Genomic DNA, 27,404 nt, shown 5'->3' on the forward strand with positions numbered 1-27,404 from the left:
CGGGAGGGGGTAGCGGTTCTTCACGGTAATGGCATTGAGACCCCGGTAATCAATACATGGACGAAGAGAGCCGTCCTTCTTTCCAACGAAGAAGAAGCCGGCCCCGGCAGGTGAGGAGGAAGGGCGAATAACTCCAGCTGCTAGGGACTCCTGGATGTAGCGATTCATGGCCTCAGTCTCCGGCAGGGATAGGGAGTACAGACGCCCCCTAGGTGGTGAGGAGCCGGGCAGGAGGTCGATCGCACAATCATAAGGACGATGAGGGGGAAGCGAGGCTGCACGGGACTTGCTGAACACGGGCTTCATATCCAGATACTCCGGCGGCACTGCCGAGAGGTCCGGAAACTCCTCTGGTGCGCAAGCGACAGGTGACACAGGAGCTAGGGCCTCATGCAGACAGTGGGAGTGGCAGAACGGACTCCAGCCCAGGATCTTGTTGCCCTGCCAGTCGATGTGGGGGTTATGTCGCGCCAGCCAGGGATGACCCAGGACTATGGAAGCTTGCGGGGTATCAATGACGTGCAGTACTATCTCCTCGCGATGGTTGCCGGAGATGAGGAAGCCCACGGGGGGAGTGGCGTGGGTGATGCGGACCAGCGGGGCCCCGGTGATGGCATGGGCCTCCAGAGGCGAGTGCAGCGGGACCCGGGGCAGCTGCAGCTGGGCCGCCAGGTTGGCATCGATGAAGCTCCCATCGGCCCCCGAGTCAATCAGGACGGAGACCGGGTGAGGTTGATCCTCGACGAGCAACGTGGCAGAAAACAGAGGGCGGACTTCAGAGGACTGGCTTAAGGGGGTGATGCTCACCTGTAGTCCCCTTGCTACAGGTGAGCGCTGGCTTTTTGCTGGGCAGGTTGCCACGAAATGCCCAGGTTGACCACAGTACAGGCATGCCCCGGCGCTGATCCTCCTCTGACGCTCAGCCGGGGACAGGCGAGTCAGGCGAGTGCGGTCGACTTGCATCAGCTCCGGGAAAACAGGCGGCGGTGTAGCAGGGCTGCGCGTTGCTGGTGTGGGTAGGGGCTCACGGGAGGGGCTCCGCGGTTCACTGGCTCCTCTCTCCCGCTGTCGCTGTGACAGGCGCTGGTCAACGCGGATAGCCAGATCCACCAAGGCGTCAAAGCTGACCGGCAACTCCCGAGTGGTCAGCTCGTCCTTGATGGTCTCCGAAAGGCCGTGGAGAAAGGTGTCATACTGTGCCTCCGTGTTCCACCCACTGGAGGCAGCGAGGGTGCGGAAATCAATCGCGTAGTCAGACACCGACTGGCGCCCCTGGCGGATCAGGAGCATCTCCCTCGCGGCTTCACGACCGTGTTTGGAGCGGTCGAAGACCTTCCTCATCTCCTCGGCGAAGGTGGCGAAGGAGTGGCAGAAAGGGGCGTCGGCATCCCAGACCGCAGTGCCCCACTCCCTGGCACGTCCCGTCAACAGGGTAATCACGTAGGCGATCCTCGCCCGGTCCGTGGGAAACGTGGAGGGTTGGAGTTCGAAAACCAGGGAGCACTGGGAGAGGAACGACCGACAGGTTCCGGGATTCCCCGCGTAACATTCGGGAGGTGGCAATCGGGGCTCCCGGCACGGGAGAGCTGGCGGGGCAGACGGGGGAGCTGCCACAGGCGGTGCGGGGCGGTTCTCCTGGCTCAGCTGCTGCAGTTGCAGCAGCTGGGACGTGACGCCGGCAAGGTTGGTGGCGAAACTCTCCAAGGACCGGCCTATGGCTTCCAGCTGGCTTTGATGGTCCCCCAGTAATGCGCCTTGCAGCTCCAGCGCAGTCCTCAGCTGGGGCAGGTCTGCTGAGTCCATCGTGGCCAGTTCGTACTGTAAGGGCTCAGGCAGGGACTCAGTCGCAGACCTTTTCAGGTTGCAGGCGGGTTTATCAATGACGGCAGGAAAGTAGCAAAACCAAAAGCAGGCAGGGTCGAAAACCGGAAGGCAGTCCGTGGACAAAAACAGGGTCAGTAACAGAAGCAGGCAGGATCAGGAACCGGGCAGGCAAACGATCAGGCAAAGGGACAAAACGGCAGGCAGGAAACGAAGACGAAGGGCAGGCAGAGTCAGGCACGGAGAATACAGAAATCCAAAAAACCGCGGGAACGAAACAGGTACAAAAACACTGAGACGAACTGGCAAACAAGACAGGAACAAGCAGGGTAGAAATAGGGCTGGGCTGATGAGGAGATGGGATGCAGGTGAGCAGGCAGGCAGGTGAAGGTAATGGGGCAATCAGGTGGGCGGGGACCAGGCGGGGAGCGGGGCGGGGCTGGAACACAAGGAAAAACAAAAGCACATGGACAGGGAAAAACAAAAACACCACAGCTAGGAGGGCGGAGCCCTGACAGCTAAGTCTGCCTTCTTCCACTCCAGGATCCACTCTGCCTCCTCTAACCCTTGCAGACTCTTCTCTACATTCTCCTCCCTCCTCTCCTCCTCCTCCTCCCTCATCCCTTTCTGCTGATGACTTTGTCTCCTTCTTCGAGAAGAAGGTAAAAGACATCTGCGACTCTTTCACCTCGTCTCCTCCCATTTCAGATCCCACACCCGCTGTCACTCCTGCTACCTTCTCCTCCTTCTCCCCCCTAACTGACTGATGTTCCACAACTAATAAAATCCCACCGTCCCAATACCTGTCCTCTTGATCCTATCCCTTCTTCTCTCCGAGGACATTCTTCCCTTCATTTCTTCCTTAATGAACAGCTCCTTGTCTACTGGTATAGTTTCCTGTGCTCTGAAGAGGGCAAGAAACCCAACTGCTAAAGAAACCCAATTTAAATCCAGCTGATGTCAGAAGCTACCGTCCAGTATCTCTTCTACCATTTCTCTCCAAGACCCTCGAATGCGCAGTCTATAACCAACTTTCTCCCTACCTCCTCCAGAATAACCTCCTGGACCCGAACCAGTCGGGATTCAAAGCCGGCCACTCCTCTGAGACTGCCCTCCTCGCAATCACAGAAGCGCTTCACTTGGCCAGAGTGAAGTCACTCAGCTCTGTCCTCATACTGCGCAGTGTTCGACTCTGTGAACCACCAGATTCTTCTCTCGTCCCTTGCTGGGATGGGCATCTCAGGATCTGCTCTCACATGGTTTGAATCCTACCTGTGTGACTGTTCCTATCAGTTATCTTGGAGGGAATCAGTCTCCTGCCCCCGCCCTTTCACAAGGTTCCGTACTTGGCCCACTCTTTTTCTGCCTTTACACTAAATCACTTGGACAGGTCAGCCAAAAACCTGGGCATGACTCTGGACAACAAGCTAACCTTCTCAAGCCACATCGCGGTGGTCACCCGGTCCTGCAGATTCTCCCTCTACAACATCAGGAGGATCCACCCTTTCCTTACCCAACAAGCAACCCAGGTCCTAGTTCAAGCACTAGTCATCTCCTGCCTTGACTACTGCAACGCCTTAATGGCTGGCTTACCAGCATGCGCTATCAGGTCACTTCAGCTGGTTCAGAATGTTCAGACATCAGCTAAACCTGATTGATGCACTAATTGTAAGTTGCTTTGATTTAATAGTGTCTGCGAAATGCCAAATTGTAAATTGTTCAGCTTTTCTTTTCAAACCAGCCATTGACAGTTTGAGCATTGTATAACGATCTTTGATAACACAAATTGTCGTGATGAACATATGCTCCTGTTTTATATACGTCATTGAATGCACAACATTTAATATGAAAGGTTATGAATAATCACAATAAACAAATAACAAATGATATGTCTTATTTTGTCAAGAGGTTATAGAGATCTTATTCAGTGATTGAGAAAACCTGCTACAGTTAGACATACCCTACATGTTGATATTGGCACTTGTGACACATTTCTACAGCTGGCTAAATTCTATAGAAACAATTGCTGCTTTTTGTGAGTTAATATTAAAGATTCAGACATCGATGATTTGATCTATGTCAATCAAAACAGATTATGATTTATTTTTTAAATTGCTGTATCAAGCCTTACACATAGTATGTTCTCAGAGGGAATCAAAAAACACAGCTCAGGGCCAGCTGTGAAAGCCTGGAAATTATTCCAGAAAAATGGGATGGGACTTGGCATTCCTGGTAAATAGTGGTAGCCTACAGCAAACAAACAGCTTGTAAATGAAGGTTTTCATCAGTTCACTGCATAAATCCAGAGAAGGTTTCTGCAGAGATGGTGAAATTGAACATTATATTGTTTATACGGTATACTTATACTGCTTTAGGATAAACCTAAGTACCTAGGTATAACAATTCATAAAGATACATATTTACTATATGGACTGAAGTATTATGGCTTGGAATTCCAGCTTGAACGAGACCTAAAGAGGAACACAACAAGGATATATGTATTGCCCTTAGTTTTAATTTTGTTTCAGATATTACTTTTTAATGAAACTAAAACTGGGATTTACAGTTAATAGCTTTCTGTAGGATAGAAAGAAGCAAGGGTCAACATGAAAACACTTAAACTCCCAAAACAAAAAGGAGCCCTACCGTACCTACAAAATTATTATGCAGCTCGAATACAACATATAGGAACCTGGATAAATGAGAGGTCCTTAGCTGGATGGAGGTGAATGGAGATGGGGTTGGATCATGTTTGGGTAAAAATGTTCTGTGGAAGGAGGTAAAAGCAAGCAACATATTTTGAATGGGTATAAAATACATCTGGAAGTAAATCTGAACAAATTTGGACCTTCCTCCTCCAGCCCATTTTTATCTATATATTTTTCATTACGTTTAATGAATAATTTGAAAAAGGTAAAATAAATACAAAATAACATTTGTTAAATTATTTGAACTGCGGTACAAATTGGCACACAATCCATACAAAACCGATGCTCGTATAAGAACTAATGTTCGATATATTTAGAATGCAGTACGGAGCCAAAAATGTGTTACACCGAAGAACCCTCATGTTCTTCTTTTGCTTGGTAGAACGTTATTCGCAGTTTGGATTTAGCCTCGTGGACCATGTAAGTATCTGCTACGCTTTCAGGTTCGGCTGAAAATTAAAGATTTGGGTGCCACACTGGCAGCTGCTGAAGAGAATGTGTAGAGCCTTGGTGTATAGCTCGTCGCATGCAGCATTGCATAATTAGCAAGGTAGCAATTTACGACATGCATGGCGGCTGACTAGCTGCTAGGCTGCCGTTTCATTTTTGCGCTGACATCTTTACAGTTGTATTTTGGTGTGACGTGGATAAATAAGTATTTGTGATGATTAAATGATTCTTTAGAAAACAAATAATTATCATGTCTTCATGTCTTTTGTCGGGGATACGCTGTTTCGTAGTGGCACGGTCGTTAGCTAGCCAGGCCTGTACGAGCTAAAGCATGAGCTCACTAGGTAGCTCTGCCCTGCTAACTCCGTACAGTAACCTATCTTACCGGGCCAGCAATGATGATAAATGTATTAAAGGTTTATTATGGAGATGATAGTCACACAGACCTGTGCTCCAAAGTTATGTTACTGGAATATAAGAAAGAAAGCTATATGTGTTGCCAGGTAACCAGCTGCACCCCATTTCTGGTGGTGGTGTTATAGGAAATTCCATTTGAGAGTGTGATGTCATCCGGGCGAGTTATCTGAAAGTACAGTGCTAGGACATCTGAAGCGTGGAATTACTTGCTGTACAGCATAGCGTGAGAGGCATATTCGTCATCAAGCTATTCAGTTGTTCCCCACTGAACTGACTCAGTTCGGTTTGAAAAGCGGGTTGTTTTATGGTTTGCTCTACAGGTGATATATTTCGTTTGCCTCACCATGTTGACTTGCATTGCATCAGAAGAAGAAATATTCAGACGAACCGGTGCAGAATTGCCTCATTCAGTGTTTGCTTTTGGATAAACTAACAAGTGTTCACTTTCCCAAGTGGTTGTTTTTTTTTTTTAAGCCTTTCGATAAAGGCATATGACAGACGAAAATTTCCAAAAACACCAGAGAGAAGTAGTAGTTATTTGGCAATATATAATTAAAAGTCAAGCACCGGTATCTCTACCTTCTGTCTTTGTTGCCATGCGTGTCATCATGGTTTACTTGAGCGAAATCAGTCCCAATACTTGTGCCAAATAATTAAATGCCATATAAAATTAACCATCTAAGCTTTTCGCGTTTACTTTTAGTCTGAGTCAAATCATTCATTTTAAGCCACTCATACACATGGAGCCTTGTTGCTCGAGTGTTCATATCCACTTTAGTCTAGTGTATTTTCCCATGTGGTGGAGTTTTCACACAGTTAATTTCCTGCGCATGTACAATTAACCTGTAATTACATGGTCCGAACAATCAGAGTAAACAGTGTTATCATTGGAGAGTGAGACCTGTCTGAGGTGGCAGCTATATCAAACACAATTCAGTGAGTATAGGCTACAGCTTGACAGAGCTTATTGGATGAAAGAGCATTCATCAAAAAGTTACTTAACTCTTCAGGCGTACTCACACTAGGCCCGGTTGCCTTCTACCGTGCCCTGAGCACAATTGTCCCCCTTCCCCCACTCCCCCGCTGGCCTGCGCTCACATTGCGCTTAACATTCCGAGCCTGAGCACTCTTACGTCATCACGATGCAACTTTTTGTGTTGAAGAAAAGCGCTCTTGCACAGCGCAATGGAGTTCATGATTGTTCTTACTTTGTGGTTTATTTGGAGTGACACACGGCCCTCTCACATGCCTTATAGATTTATCGATTATGCAATGCAGCGACTTTCATTTAATCATGCTGCTATAAGAAAATTTTTATGGAGGCAACCCCCCAGTGGGGAGCCTTCTCCCAAAACTGCTGCCACCATCCATTTGGAACAGTGGTAGTGGTTGCGTAGCACTGTGTATGCATGCATACATCAGGTGGTTCCTGCACACATGCTTGGTCGGGTTGAACTACTTATGGCTTCTATGAACCATTTAGAATGTGGCAAATAGTTAGTGATGAAGTCTTAGCATTGAGTAACATATTTTGTGGAACTGTAACTTATTAGCTATACTCATATGTATTTGTTGTGCTCATAGTACAGGGTTGTCAAGAGTAAGATGTTGGTATGTGCGGTGAGAGTAGAGGAAGATCAGTGTAAAATGTACTGACAGAAAATCACAGATCTTTAGTTTTCACTTGTATTTTGTATTGATCCAAGATAAAATATCTAGCCATGTTAAAATGACTTGTAGACAATGGAGTTAATGCGAGCCTTAATGGAATACATAGACACCATGTTCATGCCACTCTGCTATGTTTGCTTCAGTCAGGAAGAAAAGAAGAGCTGTCTTTGATTTGATTATTTAGTGAACATGCCAATTACAATACTGAAAAAATTATTTAGGATGAAGAGGTCTGAGCCTCTGCATGGACACACTTCCACTGTATCAGTTTAAAATCGAAAGTTATTATAAGTAAATATTATATAAAATTGAGTTTAAAAAGGAATTCAACTTCAGTGTCTTTCTCCTGTAGCAGGTGGGATGGAGGCGAGAACAAGTAATGGAGCTTTTAAAAGCTTAGAAGTGGTTGACACTGACAAAGGCACAGCTGCTATCAAAGCACAGTAAGTTCAGAAAAACAAATTTAACTGCAAAACCAAACCAATTTTTGTTCAGTTATGTTGTCATTATAAATTCCCATTCTTTTTGTGTCTTAAAATTGCATTTTGTGTTTGTAGGTATCTTACTACAAAGGAGAAGTTTCATGAGGTAGTAGACTTTGGATGGCAGGGAGTGGATGGTGTGAAGGCCAGGGATGCTGGAGAAACCAAAGAGGTCCTTGAGGAGGAGCCTGAGGAGCCACTTAACAAGAGGACCAAACTGGAAGATGAGGCTCAAGATAGAGTGGAGAAACAGGATAAAAAGAAGGCAAGAGGGCAGTTCAAATCCAGGCCTCACATCAAGCCACACATTTATGCTGAGAAGAAACTGTGTCCCTCAATAGTTCAGGTACTGAAGTCTTACAATTTTATCAAGATCCCTTTCGGAAAATATGTAATTCATACATGTATTTGTGTCTCGATAGGGGAATCAGCTAATCAAATAAATAATACGGAAATGAGTATATAACATGTAGAAGTGCAAAACGTAGATTAGTACATGGATGTCATCTAAACATTCTTATTGTGATTGTTTTTTTTCTTTCAGGAGAGTGCAACCAAATGCTTTTATGGGGAGAGATGCAAGTTTCTCCATAGTATTTCTGAGTACATGGAGCTGAAACCTGCTGATGTTGGAGAATCTTGCCACTTGTTTGACACCTTTGGAAAATGTCACTACGGTGTGACATGCAGATATGCCAGAGCCCACACTTGTGAGAATTTCAAGAACCTGGTAAATAAGGAAATATGCAGGGACAATGAAGGGAGAGTTACAGTGATGAACAGCTTAGACAAAAACCTGCAGCGTCGTCTACGCAAGAGGCAAGTATGCTTCAAAGCCTCAGAGGAATATTTCAGAACCATCAGCAAAGGCAGCAGTCAAGTCAATACTACAAAGAAGGCTGCTGAAAGCCAGGCACCAGATTGCTGTAGTGCATCTGTGGATGAGATTCAGTGCTGCACAGCATCAGAAATCACTCCTCCGAACTGCCACAAGGGGGCAGTCACAGAGAAGACAGGCATGGAAGAGGAGACCAGTGCTGGGAATTGTGAAGAAGATCCCCCTACTGTAAAACAGTTGTGTTTGAATTCCTCTGTAAACCCACGTGAGAGCCAGAGGAAGCCATCACTTGTTAAGACTATAGGTGCTTTGACCGATGTTGACATTGTAAAACTTCGACCTTGTGAAAGGAAGCAAGTAAGTTTGCCTCAACTTGGTTCAGCTGTAAAGAGTGGACCATAACATTTAACAAGTAAGATCCCAACACCACCATCAACAGGTGGATTAAACAGTGATGGGAAGATTGTATCTGGTTTTTGTACATAATTTTTTTGTTTTTGTTTGTTAAATACTTAAAGATATTCTTTCTTTTAAGGTTGATTTCAAAGATAAGCTGTACCTTGCACCTTTAACAACGGTAAGTACAGCAATTTTTCATTTTATTGTTAGGATTTGCCGGTGATGTTGATAAGCATTTAAACCCAGTGCTTACCTGTCTTTGCCGCTGCTAGTGTGGGAACCTCCCATTCCGACGCATATGTAAGAGCTTTGGAGCAGACATCACATGCGGGGAGATGGCCATGTGCACTAACCTGCTGCAGGGCCAATCCTCAGAATGGGCCCTTCTGAAGAGGCATGAGAGTGAGGACCTCTTTGGTGTGCAGGTCAGAAAAGACGATATAGCTGTGGTACTTATTAGGAAAACATTTAAGTATGCAGCAATGGAAAATATGAGTTATCATAGATTCTATTAAATACAAGGCCAGTAATTTGAATTCTTGGAATATAAATATTACATATACCAAACAAAAAAGTGTTTTTATCAATAGAATTGCAGTGTTTGAAAGGTTGATTTGATATTGTACAAGTAATGTTCTATTATATGGGCAGGTTGGTGGGTGTTATGAATTAACCTGACTAGCTATTTTAGCTGCACCACTAGCTAGCTGCTACAGACAGTGCATGTTACCCTAGCCATGGCAATGACACCTGAGTGAAAAACAGGTTAGCTAGCTGACTAGCTTGTTTGGTAGGCTAATGTTGACATATCCTATCCTTATGCATTGTTCCCAACAGAATGGATATGGCTGGAAACAGCTTGTGAACTTAGCAATTTTCTGGTCTCATTTTAACTATCCAGATAGCAGTGTAATGTGATTGATAAACTTAAGGTAGCAGAATAACAGTCTATGCAGATTAGTCAAGAAAGACTGACATTAGACTGATTTCTTTATGTTTAAAATACAGTTATTGTTTATTTTATGTGTTTGCTATGTTATTTTATATGTTGCATAAGAAAAAGAAACCTTTACCTTTCCAAGGAGACCAAGTAGTCTGCCATTACTGTAACAGTACACAATAGAGGAAGATGTTACCCATCACCATATTTGGGTCATTGTGTGTTTGTGTCTGCGTGTGCATGTGTGTGTCTGTGTGTATTTGTATGTGCACCTGTCCATACAGAAAGGAAAAATGCACAGAGCTGTTCATTCAAATTTAATCCTTGGAAAGTCCTTGAAAAGTCATTGGATTTGATGTTTAAGAGGGTGTGAGAACCCTGTCAAAAATATTATTAAAGCAGATGTATAAAGCAGATCAAGTACTTCTAGCTTGAGAAGCCAATGCGAAATGCTGTAGGAAATGGAATAATGATCACAAACATGATTACAAAATTTTCAACTCATCATTGGATTCAAAACAACGTGTGACCACATTAGTTTGAAACAAGGATCAAAGGTTTATACCAGGCTACATGAAAATGTGTAATTTTCTGGATGAAAGGATAATGTACAGGAAATAAGCAAATAACTTATGACTGAAATCAGATAAAAGAGTGTAGTGTATTTTCAGCTGGAAGGGTGCTTTCCAGACACCATGACCAAGTGTGCAGAGCTGCTCAACGATAACATTGAAGTGGATTTTGTTGATATCAACTCAGGCTGTCCCATTGACCTGGTCTATAAGAAGGTAAGGCCATCATCTTAGTCCCGTAATATGTATTCAGCTAGTATGGAAGAATCGTTGACTTTAAAATCTTAAAGGATTATATATGCTACTAATTTTCTTTCCCAAGGGAGGTGGCTGTGGACTGATGACTCGTACTTACAAATTTGAGCAAATTGTTAGAGGAATGAATGCGGTAAGTCTTGCTCTCGAAGGGCTGCTTGTCAATGATTACACATAACATCATTTACTAATAGTTCTTTTAGCAGACATGTTGATTTAGTTTTCGTAGCCCAGGGAATGTCAGCCATTGCTAATCTGTTTTTACTTTAATGCGCTTTACTATTATTTATCCAGACAAATGTATAAAGCAAAGGTACATAAGTACATATACAATAATGAGGCCACGTGAATAAAAGTCCAAAATATGGTCACTCAAGCCTCATCGGTAAATATTCATTATTCATATCATATCACCATGTCACCATATCATTTATCATCAAAATGAACAAATAATCAATTGTTTTGTACACTTATATAAGTGGAGCATTTTAAATGTAGAATTTAGATATCCTTGACCTGTTACATATTAAAGAACATTTTACTTTACTTATTTTGCAACAGTTTTGTGAAACAAATATTCTGCTTTAAATATTGACCATGTTTGACCATGTTTCAATTTTTGCGACCACTAAAATTTCAAGTATACACCTAACAGGGCAAATGAGAAGAAAACTAGTTCGGATAGACTATATATTAAATGGGGAGCACAAATCCGCTTATTTGGAGAAATCTTGGTTTTCCCAAAGGTCCTGGACGTCCCTTTGACCGTGAAAATTCGGACTGGTGTTCAGGACAAAGTCAACATTGCACACAAACTGATTCCAGAGATGAAGAAATGGGGTGTGTCCCTGATCACAGTAAGCTGCTGTTGGAACTCACAGGGGGTACATTGTTCCCTTAATTCATTTCTGTGGGAAGAAACACTCTCGTATCTTTTTGCAGCTTCATGGCAGATCTCGGGAGCAGCGCTACACAAAGTTGGCTGACTGGGACTACATAGACATCTGCTCCAAACTTGCCAGTCCTGTTCCTCTCTTTGGTAACTATAGAAACCTTTTCTCAAAGGTTCTGTGTGTTTTTATTTATGACAAGGTTGAAGACAAAACAAAAAGGTGAAACCTCAGTGTTACTTCCCTACAGGTAATGGCGACATACTGTCTTACGAGGATGCAAATAAAGCGAGAGAAACAGGAGTATCTGGAATCATGATAGCAAGGTAACAATGAGCATATAATTTACAGATCATTGTGCAGTAGTGTGGTAGTTAAAACCACAAATGATTAACTGTCAACTCAGCCATGGTGGAGGGAAGGCTGTTTCACTATTGTTTCACATGGTTCCTCTTCCAAACTGCAGAGGCGCTCTGATTAAGCCGTGGATTTTTACTGAAATAAAAGAACATCGGCATTGGGACATTTCCTCTGGTGAGCGACTGGACATCCTGAAGGACTTCACACACTTTGGTTTAGAGCACTGGGGCTCAGACACCCAGGGCCTGGAGAAGACCCGGAATTTCCTTCTGGAGTGGCTGTCATTCACATGCAGGTAAGAGGTTCAGGGTGTCAGTAGTCAGTTAAAGGGCCTGTTCTGAGTTCTGGCTGAAGCCTACAGCCCAAGTGATTCAGTCAGCGAAGGGGCTTGTTCTGAGTGCTGGTTGAGACCAACAGCCCAACCTCCATCTGAGCCAACAATGACTGACAGCCCACAGTGGTGGAACAAATTAGCTTCATTCCACCCAGAGAGAAGTGGGTTTGTCAGTAGCGTTTCCTCGTCCTGCTGCTCTCGGGTACCGTGCAACTTGCCAGGTGCAGATGAACCACTCAGATGATGTAAGTGGAGCCATGCCTCTTCTCCATTTGTTTTCTTTATTGTGGTGCACTGTAGAACTCTAGGTATGAGGTGATACATATAGTGCATGATACAATATGATTCATGAAATGGGAGTATATGAGAAGAAATTATCATGGTAATATTCTCCAAAAAATTATGCGGATAAGACAACAAAAATAAAAGAAAATAGGATTTTTTAAAATATTTTTTTCTTCAGATATCAAACTCCTAGATATGTCAACATTCATAATATACCATGGGTTTGAGGGCCATAAACAGGTCCATAATTGACTGAAGTCTACTAAGATGACATTAATTACATGAAACTGCCAATAAAAGTAGTACCTCGCTTGTTATGATACTTTCCGGTTATAAAAATGGTGCCCCGAGAAGCAGCCATGGCTGCATGGTGTCTATGTCTATGTTTGTTTGTTTTGTTCGCTAAACTTACGCATAGTGTCACAATTCGGATTACTGAGCATATCTCTGAGCATACCTGAAGAAATTCTACGAAGGAACCCTTTGGGTGATTACCAGTCCTCATCACGGAACAAAGGTACAACAAAGCGGCAAGCACGGGGAAGATGTGGTGGTTCTCTTTCGTGACTTTGCAGATGCGGGTTTCAACTGGCACTTCCTGGGATATTTCTTTCAAATGTTCGCTCTCTACACAACAAATCTGACAAACTGACTGCTGGTAAGCACGGTAAAGGACTTTTCTATTACATCTGCACTCTGCTTCACTGAAATGTGGTTACATGAAAACATTCCCAACACTTTGATAGATCTGCCTGGTTTTTCACTGTTAGACCAGATTGCGATCCCGCACTATGCCAGAAATCCATAGGCGGAGGAATATGTTTTTATTTTAACCAATGCTGGTGCAGCGATGTGTCTATTTTGGGCAAAACAAGCTCTCCATTCTACTCCCCACAGGAATTCACCTCTATAATATTGGTTGGGGTGTACATTCTACTTCAGGCAAATGCCCACTCAGCACAACAGCAGCTAGTGGATCAGATTGTAGAGGTTGAAGGAAAATACCCTGACTCTCCAGTCATCATTATGGGAGATTTCAACCATACCAACCTGAGTGTTGAACTCCCTAAATAAAAACAACTGATCAAATGTCCCACCAGAGAAGGCAAAATCTTTGTTACAGCACCATCAAAGATGCATACAAGACAACCATCCGTGCCCCACTGGGGAACTCTGACATTTCCCTTATTCACCTCATCCCTTAATACAAAAAATTCTTAAACCTGCCAAGCCTGAGGTGAAAGCAGTGAAAATATGGTCCTCTGAGGACACAGAGGATCTGCTGGACTGCTTGGACATCCCACAGACTGGGATGTTTTCAGAACCACCAATGACAGCCTGGATGATTATGCTGAGGCAGTTACCTCTTACATTAGTTTTTGTGAGGAGCCCTGCATCCCAACAAAGACTGTGTATAGGTATACTAACAGCAAACCTTGGTTCCCTTCCGAGCTGGAGAAATTACGCTCCACCAAGGAAGACGCCTATAGGAATGGTGACCGAGATGCATACAAGAGGGCAAAGTATGCACTCAACAGAGCAGTCAAAACTTCCAAGCACAGATACAGGGACAAACTGGAAAACCACTTCTCCACTAATGACTGCTCTTCCATCTGGAGGGGACGCCAGAATATCACAAACTACAAACCTAAACCCATCAACACTACGGCAGACCCTTCACTCCCAAACCAGCTTAACACCTTCTACTCCAGATTTGAAAAACAAAGGAATTTCACCATCCCCCTCTCCTCAACCCAGCCACGCTCACTCTGAGACAATCTGTTTGCCCCCACCTCCCCCCTACCCCCTTCTGACCTTAGATTCCCTATACCTACAGCCCCCACCTCCCCGGCTCCTATCACTGTCACCATCCATCAACTCAGCTGTATTCTCAAGAAACAAAAGATCAGAAAAGCAGCCCTGACTGTGTCTCACTGGCAACACTTAGGTACTGTGCAGAACCGCTATCTCTCATGCTGGCTGATCTCTTTAATCAGTCCCTGGCCCAGTGCACTGTGCCTGCTTGCTTCAAAACCTCTGTTATCATCCCAGTCCCCAAGAAACAGAAGATTTCCTACAGGCCAGTTGCCTTAACCTCTTGTCATGAAGTGCTTTGAGACACTCATCCTGCACTACCTCAAAACCAGAACTGATGCCCTCCAGGACCCCCTGCAGTTTGCATACAGAGCTAACAGGTGTGTCGATACCATCAACTTGGCTCTGCACCATATACTGCAGCACCTAGACAGCCCTCACACTTATGCCCGCATCCTTTTTGTAGACTTTAGCTCTGCCTTCACCACTGTAATCCTTGACCTACTACTGGAAAAACTAAAACAGATTAATCTACCCTCCCCTATCTGCCACTGGATTCAGGACTTCTTAACCAATAGAAAACAGTGGCTGTGTCCCAATACTAAGTCAGTTGCCTGCTGCCTGCACCCTTAGAAGTGAGTGTTCTTGTCACAGAATTGCTAAATACTAATGGATCGAATGAGTAACGCAAATAAAAATGGCACTGATGTTTTTGGAAAAAATATATTTTATATTAATATATTTAAATATATATTTTTTAATATATAAAGATTTTCTCCGAGCCCATACAAGTCTGATATGCCTGACTGCGTCAGCATGTACAGCATGCAACACTTACCAGAACCCCGAAAAAAAATCGCGTGGATAGGCTACATCATACTTTACGGAGTTATAGGCTATCCGAGAAGCTGTTTTCGATCACGGAAAATATATTCACTCAAGCGGTAATTTTTGTGTCTTTTGTTTCATGTGTTACGGGTATGCCACATGATGTCAGGAAAAGGGTGCACGGAAGTAGGGGTTAGGGGTCACGTAACGTCAGGATCACGGGTGCCCGAACTTGTGCACCTCAGGTAATTTAAACGTCTATGGCGGCAAGCACAGTCGTCGGGGAATTAGAGTCAGTACCAGCGCGGTATATTGTGCGAATTTAGTTGTTTTCTAACTTCGTGTTTAAGAGCAGCTTTATGTATCAAGTTCGTGAGACAGTGGTGCATTTTTTTGTCGAGTTTATTTTCTAGGTTGGTTTTGTTGTTTTGGGTAGGACGGTGGAGCCGGTCCGACGGTCTATTGCAGACTGGCCGGTCCCCACCGTTTTATTTCATTCTTTTGCACACCGATCTCCAGATCTCCATTTTTTCTTTACTCCACATTACCTTCTTCCCTCTCTCAAACCACTCTTTCTAAAACTCCTGTGCACTGCTATCTCTCCAACTATCTGTTCTCCGATCCATATAAATACGGTTCAGCCAGTTCAACTGCGAAGCACTCGCCGCTGCATCTTCTGCCCGGCTGGATCAAACACGGAAGAGTGAGTAGCCGGGTTGTTGTATTATTATGTGCGGAGTATTTGTCCTGCCAACTGCCCTGTGACTGCCTGTAGTCACCTTTGGCAGGAGTCTGGCCGTAACACATGTGTCATAGTCATGATCATTTGACAGATTAATTAGCATACTTGAACACATCCTGAAGTTTGCCATATCAGAGTTTCTCAGTTTAGAAGCAAGTCAGGTGTAACTGTCAGGAGTCATTGTCGGGACGATTTCAACAGTTGTTTCTTTCATCTTTTTACAGTAACAACTATACTTATTCTATTATTATACCGAAGTCGTTCCACATTTGTACAAAATAGTACCTTGGTATTGATGGAACACACATGTGAGTTGTTGATCACTGTAGGTACAGTGCCGTCCACAGATAGATTTGTTCATTTTATTTGTTCAACTTTTACGGACAGTAACACATAAATCGCATTTAATGTGAAACGCGATCTCACGGGAAGTGATGTTGCAGTTTTACGACCTCTCACCCAACCAAAAAACAGCTACAGTAGACAGGAAATGCCCCCCTGCAGCGATGCAAGTAAAAAACCGGGTGCATTCCTTTATTCTTTCTCTTGCTTTTGTACGTCCGAAGAAGACGGACGTACCGCTCACGCTTTCTTGCTGCGTGTGTCTGAAGACGACGGACGCATCACTCACTCTCTCCCGAAGGCCGCACTATGCGGACGGGACACGGAAAGCAGTTTCTCCAGGCTAGCGACGAATTGCTAGCGGAGATCAGTAATGCAAGAGCCGAGTTTCAGCGCCAGCGATCAGAGCAGCACGAACTTGTTACTAGCCGGAGACAAAGGTGCGACCGGATCCACCTCAACGTGTCTCCTGAAAGAAACCCTCATCCAGACCGAACCAGACCTGCCCTGGCTCCCCGAAGACGAAACTGCAAGATTGGAACCTCATTTCATGAGCTACAGTAGGCTGTTAACCCTGGGCATAAGACTTTGCATAGCTAAACACCCGATTGTTAGCTACATCGATGAATGTTGTACATCCGTGTGTTTCAAATCATTACGAGTAATGTAACTAGCCATGTTCCTAACTGATTTGTCACACGCTATTCACCGCGCAGTGTTAAGATACCACACAGAGACGTATGGTCTTTGCATGCGCATCGTCTTACTAACCCCGGTACCTTCTTTTAATTCGCATAAAATAACCCCGCAGTTATCAATCGTCCGAACATACCCTGTACCAGACAGACGTTATGTTCGCTCACACATGCACATAGGCAACTCAAACTCGCCGCCACACGCATGTTCCTTTGCTCTCTTTGAACACGCGTGTTCAAGCACGCGCAGCACACGCACCACTCAGAACAAAGGCGCACACACCGTATGACATGCTCACACATTTGCGCAAGACATTCACTCATACCTACATACATGTGTAAATACACACAAATGCCTCACTCATATTGTATATAACTGTACTGCATTACTACTTTTATATTTCAATAAATGCATTATTTTTCCAAGGTTGTATATTGTAATATAACACGTGGAATGAATATCGCCAACCTCTACTGATCAGAGTTCTAAAGACCTTCACCTCTTAGTTGAATCAACAGTGTTATTTGTTTAGTTAGCTAAAAGGATAATATTGTGACTTGATTAAGATTAACTATTGATGTGGTAATTTCGATTATGATTATTAATTGAAGTTCCAAATGAATAGTTTAGTATATTTTATGAGACTGATATACGAAACGAATTTGAGACTGATATTTTATTTTAACCACCATGGTAGACGCCATATTCTGTATGGCGCTTCCATGTGTTTAATTTACTTATCACCAACATAATTGGTACCTCATGTAAGGATATTCCTTACACGGAAATGGTACCCCTCTCTAATAGTAGGCATTGTCCCTACATAATTGGCATTGCCCCTGTGAGGAGCACTAACTTCCCCCTACAATCACAATGAAAATTAGTTTCTGTCTATAACATTATTTTTTAAAATGATGTTTATCTGAAAAGTGTTACTTCCATCCCGGCTCTCCCCCAAGTAGCCCAACGTTATTATCCCTTTCGTATGTAACTTATTTTTATTCAATGTAGTGTGCTGTTACCATAGTTCGTTATGTTTTCATTATCGTTATTAAGCTTCTCATAGTTTACAGTTAGCATTTGCTATACTTTTAACGTTAAACCACTGTTTCTTCAAAGCTAAAAGTAGCTAGAATTCTCAACCGGTTCTAATCGCACCAGTTTTAGCATACGCACTAAACGGTTAATCACACCAGTGTGACCGTATGCGCGAAAGGGTTATTCCATTAGGCTAAATAATTAATGGCCTAATTAACATTAATTGCAAAGTTACGGCTGTATGCAGCTAAATAAATCATATGCACTATTAGGCTTATCCAAGTGTTCGTGGGGACTGGGGAAACTAAATTACCTTGCTTAACTTCATGTTCTGTTTTTTATTTATCACTTGTAACACTAACACAATGACTTATAAAACAAGTTCCTAAGTTGTATTATGTTATACTGTGTTGAAATAAATTAACAAAATGTTCAGTCTCCTTGCTGGTATTCTGACACATTCAGAATCATTACCGCTTCTGCCGTTAGCATTGTCATTGTCGTTGCATTAACATACGGCTTGCTTCTTGCCTGCGCTTGTAAAATTTATATTTATATTTTAGAGGCTCATTATTACGGTTTCGTATTTCTCTGTTACGTAGCACAGTGTTAACAATGTTACTTATAACATTCTTCCTCAGCCCTGGAACTCAAACCATTTTCTGATGTCCAAAAAAAATAAAAATAAATAAATAATTAAATTAATGTCATAAAGTGCGACGACTAGTCGACTAATGGCTTGAACTAATGACTACTAGTCGACTAGGAAAATCTTTTATTGGGGGCAGCCCTAGAAGTAAAGTTACTACAGGCAGTAAAAGTATTGCATTCATGCACTTAGACTGGTGTTTTTGTGCTTCCGCTTATTGCTCAGGTATATCCCAGTGGGGCTGCTGGACCGTTTGCCTCAGAAGATTAATGAGAGACCTCCCTATTACCTGGGCAGGGACCACCTGGAGTCCCTGATGGCAAGTCAGCATGTGGGCGACTGGGTGAAAATCAGGTGAGCCTTCCCAGATGCTGCTGCTTAGCCTACTAACCGGGCCTGTCTGCATGCACACATACACCCTTCCTGTGTCTATTTTATTGTCTAATAGTATAGCATGTGGATTATACAATTTGAGGTAAAGAGTGCCATTAATTCATTGTACATTTAATTCATGCATTTTCATTTTTATGTATATTTCTAATATGAATGATTCATATTTACCCCTCTCTCTTCTCATGCAGTGAAATGTTGCTTGGACCAGTGCCCCAGAATTTCAGTTTTCTGCCGAAACACAAAGCAAATGCCTACAAATGAATAGATCTACATGCTTAGTAAGGCAGTGCTGTGAAAGTGTTAGTTTTAACAACCCATGTAATGCTGCCTTGGTCATTTTCTTTAATTTGTTATTAAAGCTATTTTTCAGGAGTCTTGGACAGTGATAAACTAGTAATTGACACTTAAGATTATTATTATAAAATTTGTATTCTTATACAGTCATTTCCCAGCTTGAATAAACTCTTAAGAGAAAAACTAATAATTTGTATGATTTCTACCTCTTCATTAACGGGCTGCAGTAATACCCCAAACCTTTTGTTTTCAGTTCCCTTGAAGGGACTGCCTCAACTCTGAAGTAAAATATATTTAGCATCAGAAAGTTACAAAGATGAGTCGTGTCGAGAGCTATTGGTTTAGATTCTTTTTTTATTTTACTGTCACATCATTGTAATTTGTTGCAAAGTAGAAATAAAATTTTAGTTTAAAACATTGACAGTAAATGTATTATTTGCTGAACAATGTGCTTATTTTAATGTGCTCCATTATACTCTTTTGAAACAATTGCATGTCTGATTGAAGAAGTACTGTAACCATCATGTTGACAATTACAATAAGTCCACTGCAAAGATAAACTAACTGGAAGGGCACAAGAATCTCCTAGTGCATGTGATGAATTATTCAAATAGCTCTTCAGTGAGGTCAACAACAACTCCACTTCTGTTGGGCTCATTTAGCTTGTGTTTATATTGGTCAGCTAAGGCCATAATTCAGCTGTCCTAATTGCCATAAGTTAGCAGTGTTCATCAATGTCTGTAATGGCAGTGCACAGCCACGGTGAGGTGAGGGAGACTTGTGTGGCTGCAGAAGTGTTCCTGCTGTCTGATTCTGGAAGTATAGTGGAGGTACGATTTACACACATATAGCACATAAGTCTAAAATCATAGTAGTTTATCTGGAATTAAGTTAAAATAATATCACTTCCTGAGGCCTCCCTGGAAAATGCTAGAACTGAAAATCTGTCAACAGCAGAATGTGCACATATGTTTTTCTTCATTGAAACATTCAACAGAGGTTTTATTTTCAAAGTAGTATCAACTTCTGTCACAACTAATATGCTGAGTAAAACAAAGATCAGCTAGGCATTTCAGAAAAACAAGAATGCACATAAGTTAGATAATTTAGACAATTGAATTCCAATTAGATGGTGATGCACAGGCAAGAACATGTGTGGCACAAAATGTAGTGTTTTTGGGTGAGATTGGACAGTTAATATTATCAATGAAAAAAAGTTTAACATACCATAAAAACATCCTGTGTCTGCAGCGTTAGCCAGAGCTGGGGTGTGTTCTCCCTATGGCTGGTTCCAGTTTACGTATTAAACCATGTAAATACATAGAACTGCTAGTTTGATTGTCATCTGAAGCATTGACAGTTTGTCCTTGTTGATTTGTGTTATGTGCTTGTGTCATGTACTTGTGTAATGTCGAATGTAATGCTATGTTCACGCAACTGATCGCGGAGAGCTAATTTCTAAGCGGTAGCTCACAGTGCTGGGGGGCCTTGAAATTGGTTATCGTATTGGAAGCATTGTTTAAAAAAACCTTATTTTGGTGTTACTGGTCATTTTTAATTTTAATTAAGTACACATTTGCAGTGTCCGTTTTTGCAGTGTTGTGCATGGTGCAAATGGGCTCCTGCATTATACATGCACGTGAGGATGAGGCAGGCTTCCTGTATCATTAATTGCTGCATCCAAGTGCTTGATAGCAGAACAGTCAAAGTCTACTAGTCTACACTTGAGTTGCATCATTCTTTTGGTAGTACGGCACACTGCATTATTATTATTTGAATAAATTGGCATGTTCAAATTGTTTGGTTCTTTGGATAGTTCACTCAAATTTCAATTTGAACTCCACATTTTGCTGGGCCCACTACATGCAGGTCTGTAGGATGCACAATGTCCTTGTAACCTTTGTAATCTGGCTAGCTCAGTAAGCATGATTACCTTAACTGAAGTTTGATTTACTTATGACAGTGTTTGATTTGCTTGAATGACCAGAACAATTCATTCAGAAAGAGCGTCATGTAGCAGACATGCTACCAAAAATGAAAGTATGTAATGTCTCTTGGGATGCAAACTAGGCACAAATTAGAGCTTTCTAGAGTGCAGTTGTTGAAATCACTATGATCTAACTACTCATAAAAGAATTTCATAAATTTCCCTGAGGATTCTCTAGTCTTTCCCCAAATCTGTCTTTTGCTCCCTTGTTGTTCTGACTTCCCATTGTTATGTGGTAGTTGTTGCACAGGGAATTCTTGTTCCAATAAGAAAAGTCACTGTTTTCTTCTCAGAAGGTTCGCTGTTGCGTCTTGTGTATGTCATTCGGTTATGGAATATCCTGCAATGTACTGGAGGTACAAAACATAAGTTAAAGATTTGATTTCAGTGACATATGACTATGATATGAATTTTTACAAGAAATCAATTTGGATTGTAAGTCAGTTGTTCTCTTGTGAAAGGAGCATGCCAAGAAGCATTAGTGAATTGCTGCTGCTGCCAGTGCTGAAATATGAAATATTAGCCTACATCACTGATTCTCAATCCTCTTCCTGGGGGCCCCGTGCTCTGCAAGGTTTCCATCTTTCCCTGCTCTACCTAACTGACTGAACTCATCAGTGGCACTTTTGATTACCTGAACACATCTGATTTAATCAAGAGCATGTTAATCACATTAATCAGGTGTGTTTGGAGCAAGATGATATGCAGGAGAGTGGGCCTCCAGGAGTAGGACTGAGAAACACTGACCTACATCATGGTTTTCTTTAGCCAGCATTGGAAATATACTTGGGGACTTGGGACTGATTTGCCCCCAGATATCAAAATAAGCCTCCAAAATGAGTGATGACGGCTAAGTACTCTTAATGGAATAACTAAGTATCACTTAAGGGCGGCAGTGTAGCATAGTGGTTAAGGAGCAGGACTCGTAACCGAAAGGTTGCCGGTTCAATCCCCGCTGGGACACTGCTGCTGTACCCTTGGGCAAGGTACTTAACCCACAATTGCCTCAGTAAATATCCAGCTGTATAAATGGATAACATTGTAAAGAACTGTAACCTATGTAAGTTGCTTTGGATAAAAGCGTCTGCTAAATGAATAAATGTAAATGTACTTAATCAGCCAACACTGTAAATTCACTTCTAGATAAAGCTGCTGATTGCCAGCAATTTCGCATAGGCCTATGTTAGCAGTGCTTTTGCCCTTAATGTTAACATGTATATGATAAAGAAAATAAAAAACTGGTTACCTGGCAGCATGAAAAACATTGTAAAAAAACATACTGCTCTTTGGCAACCAGGCAAGCCTGAACACTAGACTAAATCAGCATACTGTAAGCATCTTTATTGGTTCATTGGCTAAATTGACATATGACTTTTTTTATATGCTCACTATCAATAAGTAGCACACCTCAGCTGCTCATCTTATGCATTTATGTTTTCCAAATGAGGAGGCATTGACACACATCCAACACCAGTGGTTCAGGAGCCTCCCTATGAAGTACTGAGACAAAACCAAATTGCTTTATCCCATGTTGAGTTGGAGCCAGAACTGCTTAAGTTACATTCCACAGGTACAGAACTCATATGGTGACATGCAGCCTTGAAAGATGTGCATCTCAGCCAGTTGTCCAGGATACCTTCAGCCTAATGTCATGCCTGTGTACTGGGTATGACCACTAGCTCATAAGAATTCCATGAGCTGCTGTGGGATCAGCACTGCCCATTATCTGATGATCTGATTGAAGGTATCCCAGGGCCTTAACCTTAGAGCCCCAAGATCCTGAATAAGCAAGTTGAAAGGGGCAGAGGGTGCCTAAACACCCACACTCAGGGGAGATGCCTGTAAACTCACTGCCCTTGAGGTAATGATCCTGGCTTCCAGAGCAACCACAGCTGTGGAGTGTTAGTTTCTCCTGGTGATATGTCTTTTGGTTTTGCATGCACCAAAATCTTTATATTTGCATCGCTCAAGTGGTCAGTCAGCATTTATGCTATTAATGCTGAATTCATTTTAACAGTGCCTTATTGTACTAAAAGGTAAGCATTGAGAAATTCAAGTTGTGCATATTGTATACAAAGATTCATTTCATCCTGAACAGATGCATTGAGTTAGACTTTTAGGTCTTTTAGTGATGCTGAAGTTCATATATAATCCAGTTTCACAGCAATATGGGCCAATTTGGTGAGGACAAAACGACCCATGATCAAAAGCAGATCTTGCAATGAGAACTTGAGACCCTTAATCATGTTCACAAAATTCCCTTGTTTTTAAACTTTCATTGAGTCTTAACATGGTTTCAAAACATGTTTGATACAAAGTTGTCTTTATAACTGAGCATGTCCACAAACAGTTGGTTTAAGATGCTCATAAGTATGTCATGCCATTGACTAGGAGATAGGTGGACATGTGGATAAAATATGGCATAGGGGTTCAGTGCTGCATCTTGTATGCTGGTGAGGGTTTTAAAAGTGATGGGAATGTGTAGCTGCACTAACACCCAAGTTGTCAGCTGTAAACATGCAGATTTTTCACAAGCTAGAGTGCAGGCCTCTAGTCTTACACCCAAATACAATGGGTGCTACATTTAAACTCCACTGTCCTCCTAAAAGGGCTGTTTCAGGCCACTTAAGCAGGGAAATAATGACTTCAGCCCATCATAAGGGACTTGTTTATTTGGACATTCTTAGAACAGGAACCCATGGGCACATCCATTTCATACAGTACAAAACCTTGCTACTGCAACTGGCTCCAGCATCTGTTCAGTTGTCTAGGGGAAGAGAAATACAAAATTTAAATAAGGACATTCTCCTTGCTCTTGAGCTGCCCCTCAACTTGTAACAGGGGAGTCACTCAGTGGTATTCAAGCAGACCAGGGGCTGGAGACAAGGTGGCTTGCCAGTCCTAGGGCCAACTGCCCAGGTACTTACTAGAGATGTAGCAGCCTTCATCACAGTTCTTTTCAGAGGGAAAGCACACCTCTGTTGAGCACATGAAGTAGATCTACAGGAAGAGAAGGAAATTACTACATATCATGAGTTGAGTAGTCATTTCTATGACAACACACTCACCTCCTCTTGAAGGTACTCATTTGATTCAACATCCATAAATTGGAAAGCTTTGATCTCAAAACGGTGTTCGGTGTTAGATCCAGGCAGCTTGTGAAGGATAGTGACAGCACCATAGTCCAGGAGGTTGGCACATCTGAAACAAGGCACCATTCTAAGTAGTCACTCATTCCACAAATGTAACCCATCCATTTTACATCTTACCCATCATACAACAGAACCAGAGCTTTCTTTGCTGAACTGGAGTAGGCCACACAGTAATGGACTAGCAGCTTTGCTCCAGGAGTGGCAGCTTTCAGAAGCACTTCCAGGAACACTGGCTGACCTAGTAATTTTTCTAGGATTGGATGGTCATCAGGATAGAAGTTGGTATAGGCATTGTCTGCAATGGGGCAAAGCACAAGATGTTAAATACCCAACCAGGTTACTGCCAATGAGCATAACAGAAACAGACACACCTTCTGCAATCCTAAGCTGCACTCCATATAATCCCAGAGACTCAACTGGTGGAAGTACAGGGGGGCCCATCACCATGAATCCAGTGCTTATCAGGTTGGACAAGCCCATCACTCCTTTAGAATAACGGCATTCCACAGTAAGCCTGTAGAGTTTTAGGATGACATTGCAGGGAAAGCACCAAGACACAGCAGTTGGTGGATAAAATGTTTTAATCAGCCAAGTCCATATGAAGTGTGTGAAAATGAAGTCAGATTGTTATTCGTTCCATCCCATTTGGATGCAACACCCTCCCCACACACACCACTCACTTAATTTGAAGGTCCCTGGAGATAATACCATATGTTGCATTAAGGGGTTGAATAAAATTCAGCACTTCTGCCAAGTAGATTGAGGTATCTGCTATATCCTGTGGGGAAAAGTCCTCAGGTCAGCCTAGTCATGACTATGAACCATTGAGTTGTGTACTTTCAGCCCCTTTACTGTCCAGCATGGACTTTGCAAGCAACTGATGGAAGAGATTCCCAGCTTTTCCAGGCTGGAGGAACTGTACACTTGAGGAAACTGATTATATTCTGCATGGCTCAATTCATCCATTTACAGTTTAAGGAAAATGACAACTACTGAAAATTTGGGACATAACTGATGTGTCTTAAAATGACCACATTTTTGCAGCATGACCTCATTATGAACTCCTGAAGCTGCTTAACTGATCATTTAAATCAGCTGTGTTGGAGCAGGGAGAGATCTAAAACATGCAGGGCAGGGGGCCCTCCAGGAAAGGGTGAGAAATACTGGTTTAGGCCCTAATCAATAGGTTGAGTAGTTTAAGAATGAACATCATGGCACACATCCAATGAATTCAGCAAGTGCATATAAACTAGAAGTTAAAGTTTAAGTTAGAGAATTTGCTCTGCAGACAATGCAGCACACTCACATAAGTACGAGTCCCACAATCGGTGACTGAAAATTTGAAGATGATAAAGTCCTTGGTGCGGATGATGGGACCACAGTGATGTTCTTGTGAAACCACAAGATTGCCAAGCTCCACAGGGAATGTAGGCATATTACGGTGAATTTTGAAGACAAAATGTTTATCTGCTGTGCACTCTGGAGAAAGACAGCAGCATCAATCAAGGCTAGTCGTATTCAACAAACAAGCAAAAGTGGCAAACAATCCCAGTTACATGGATGGGGTGGGGGTTCACACTATTTTAAATGATTACCATCCATGGGATAGTAGCAGGCAGAGGTTACAGGGTCTACACAGCAGCCTTGATCCATGCACACAGATGGAGAAATCCCTTTGGCACCACATGCCAGCTTTTGGCTATGAGGAATATTGCAGCTCTGAGAGGCAAAACCTGTGTAAGTAAGAGAAGTGTAAGGTAATGAATAGCTTCACATATTACATTTAAAGTTAGTACTCACCCATTGGTCCAGCACTAGCTGGAATAGTGGTTGTAATGGGATTCTTGGATGTAGTGGAAGTTGCACTCAGAGGGACATGCTTAGCGATTGAACTGGGCAGGTTACATTTAGCAGGGGGAGAACCACCCATGGGATCATCAGAATGTGGATGGTCCAGGCTAGCTGACTGACTGGAGGAATCAGCAGGACAGAGAGGTGCAGCACAGGTCAGCGTGGCAATGGCCAAATGTCCATCAGTGTGATACATCACCTTTGTAGAGTAATTCCCATTCTGCAAGAACACAAGAGGGGGGGGGGGGGGGGGGGTCAGTTTCCCTAATGAATACTAGGTGTCTCCAAGGCCAGCATGCACACATCTAAATTCTTCCTCCACAACAATTCCATTACAATAGAACCCATCTGTCAAGCTAAGCAGTCATGCAACCAAATAGTAACTAAGCAAGATATTGCAACAGAACACCATTTGCACTCACTATACATCAAGTGCATAAACCTATGGAAAGTTGGCAACATCTCATTTTCAGCTTGCTGTTCCTTATCACAACTGCTCTGCCTCAGTTTCCATAATCAGTTTGTCCTGGGCCCAGTTCTGATGCCACTTTAAGGGAAGGAGCAGTCATGTTGTCCAGTATGAAAGTGCCAACTGGCAGCATATAATTTTGAATTAACTCCCTGTTTCACTCTTGCAAGTTTCACACAAGATTGCTCCAAAAGCAGTCTTTGCTGGCTTGTTAGCTCCAGTTTGCTTCCCCTTGTACTTTCACATAGTTGGGATTGTGAAGCTTGTTTACTTCAAATGCATTTTAGATCATGGTTTAAAACAGCAACCAAGACCCAGCTTCACAGAATTACTGGAAACATGTACATCAGTACATAAGCAATTTAATTGCTCACATTGCCAGCAACTTAAATCCCATTATCCACTTCACTGCATGTTAATTCATTAACTGATACATCTTCAGTAAGCACAAACTTACCTCACGTGTTACACCACAGTCTTTAAAGGGTATTATAAGGGTGTTGTGTTTTGGCCCTTTGGTTAATACATGTCCACAGGATTCCAGGACATCCACAGATTTGAAACCCCAAGACCCTGAAATAGGCTCATGATTAACAAAGCTTTCCAAAACTAGGAAAACCTGCAAGTGATTAACCTTTAGGAAATCACTTAGTTTAACAGGTCATTCGAGAATGCTTTGCTTAAGTAGCACGCTGCCGTTTTTGTGAAACGTACCCAGCACCTTAA

General features: G+C 42.7%; 1 protein-coding gene across 1 annotated transcript; it reads left to right on the forward strand.

Annotated features, from left to right (window-relative positions):
* Positions 1-4,870: 4,870 nt before the first annotated feature.
* dus3l (dihydrouridine synthase 3-like (S. cerevisiae)) lies at positions 4,871-19,544 on the forward strand. The gene is made up of 14 exons (XM_036515546.1): positions 4,871-4,949; positions 7,420-7,510; positions 7,625-7,895; positions 8,094-8,744; positions 8,923-8,964; positions 9,059-9,211; positions 10,398-10,514; positions 10,621-10,686; positions 11,300-11,410; positions 11,496-11,592; positions 11,694-11,769; positions 11,910-12,098; positions 18,758-18,886; positions 19,114-19,544. Exons 2-14 carry the CDS (start codon positions 7,428-7,430, stop codon positions 19,184-19,186), a joined length of 2,058 nt encoding a protein of 685 aa, XP_036371439.1. The 5' UTR covers positions 4,871-4,949; positions 7,420-7,427; the 3' UTR covers positions 19,187-19,544.
* The last annotated feature ends 7,860 nt before the right edge of the window (positions 19,545-27,404 follow it).

Source organism: Megalops cyprinoides, chromosome 21 (genome assembly GCF_013368585.1).
Source record: "Megalops cyprinoides isolate fMegCyp1 chromosome 21, fMegCyp1.pri, whole genome shotgun sequence".
NCBI lineage: Eukaryota > Metazoa > Chordata > Actinopteri > Elopiformes > Megalopidae > Megalops > Megalops cyprinoides.

Excerpts from the sequence above, each read along its gene's own strand:
- dus3l (XM_036515546.1), top strand. The coding sequence starts at position 7,428 with ATGGAGGCGAGAACAAGTAATGGAGCTTTTAAAAGCTTAGAAGTGGTT. Across the intron at positions 11,411-11,495 it reads GGGGTGTGTCCCTGATCACA|CTTCATGGCAGATCTCGGGA; the intron begins GTAAGCTGCTGT and ends ATCTTTTTGCAG. Across the intron at positions 11,593-11,693 it reads CAGTCCTGTTCCTCTCTTTG|GTAATGGCGACATACTGTCT; the intron begins GTAACTATAGAA and ends ACTTCCCTACAG.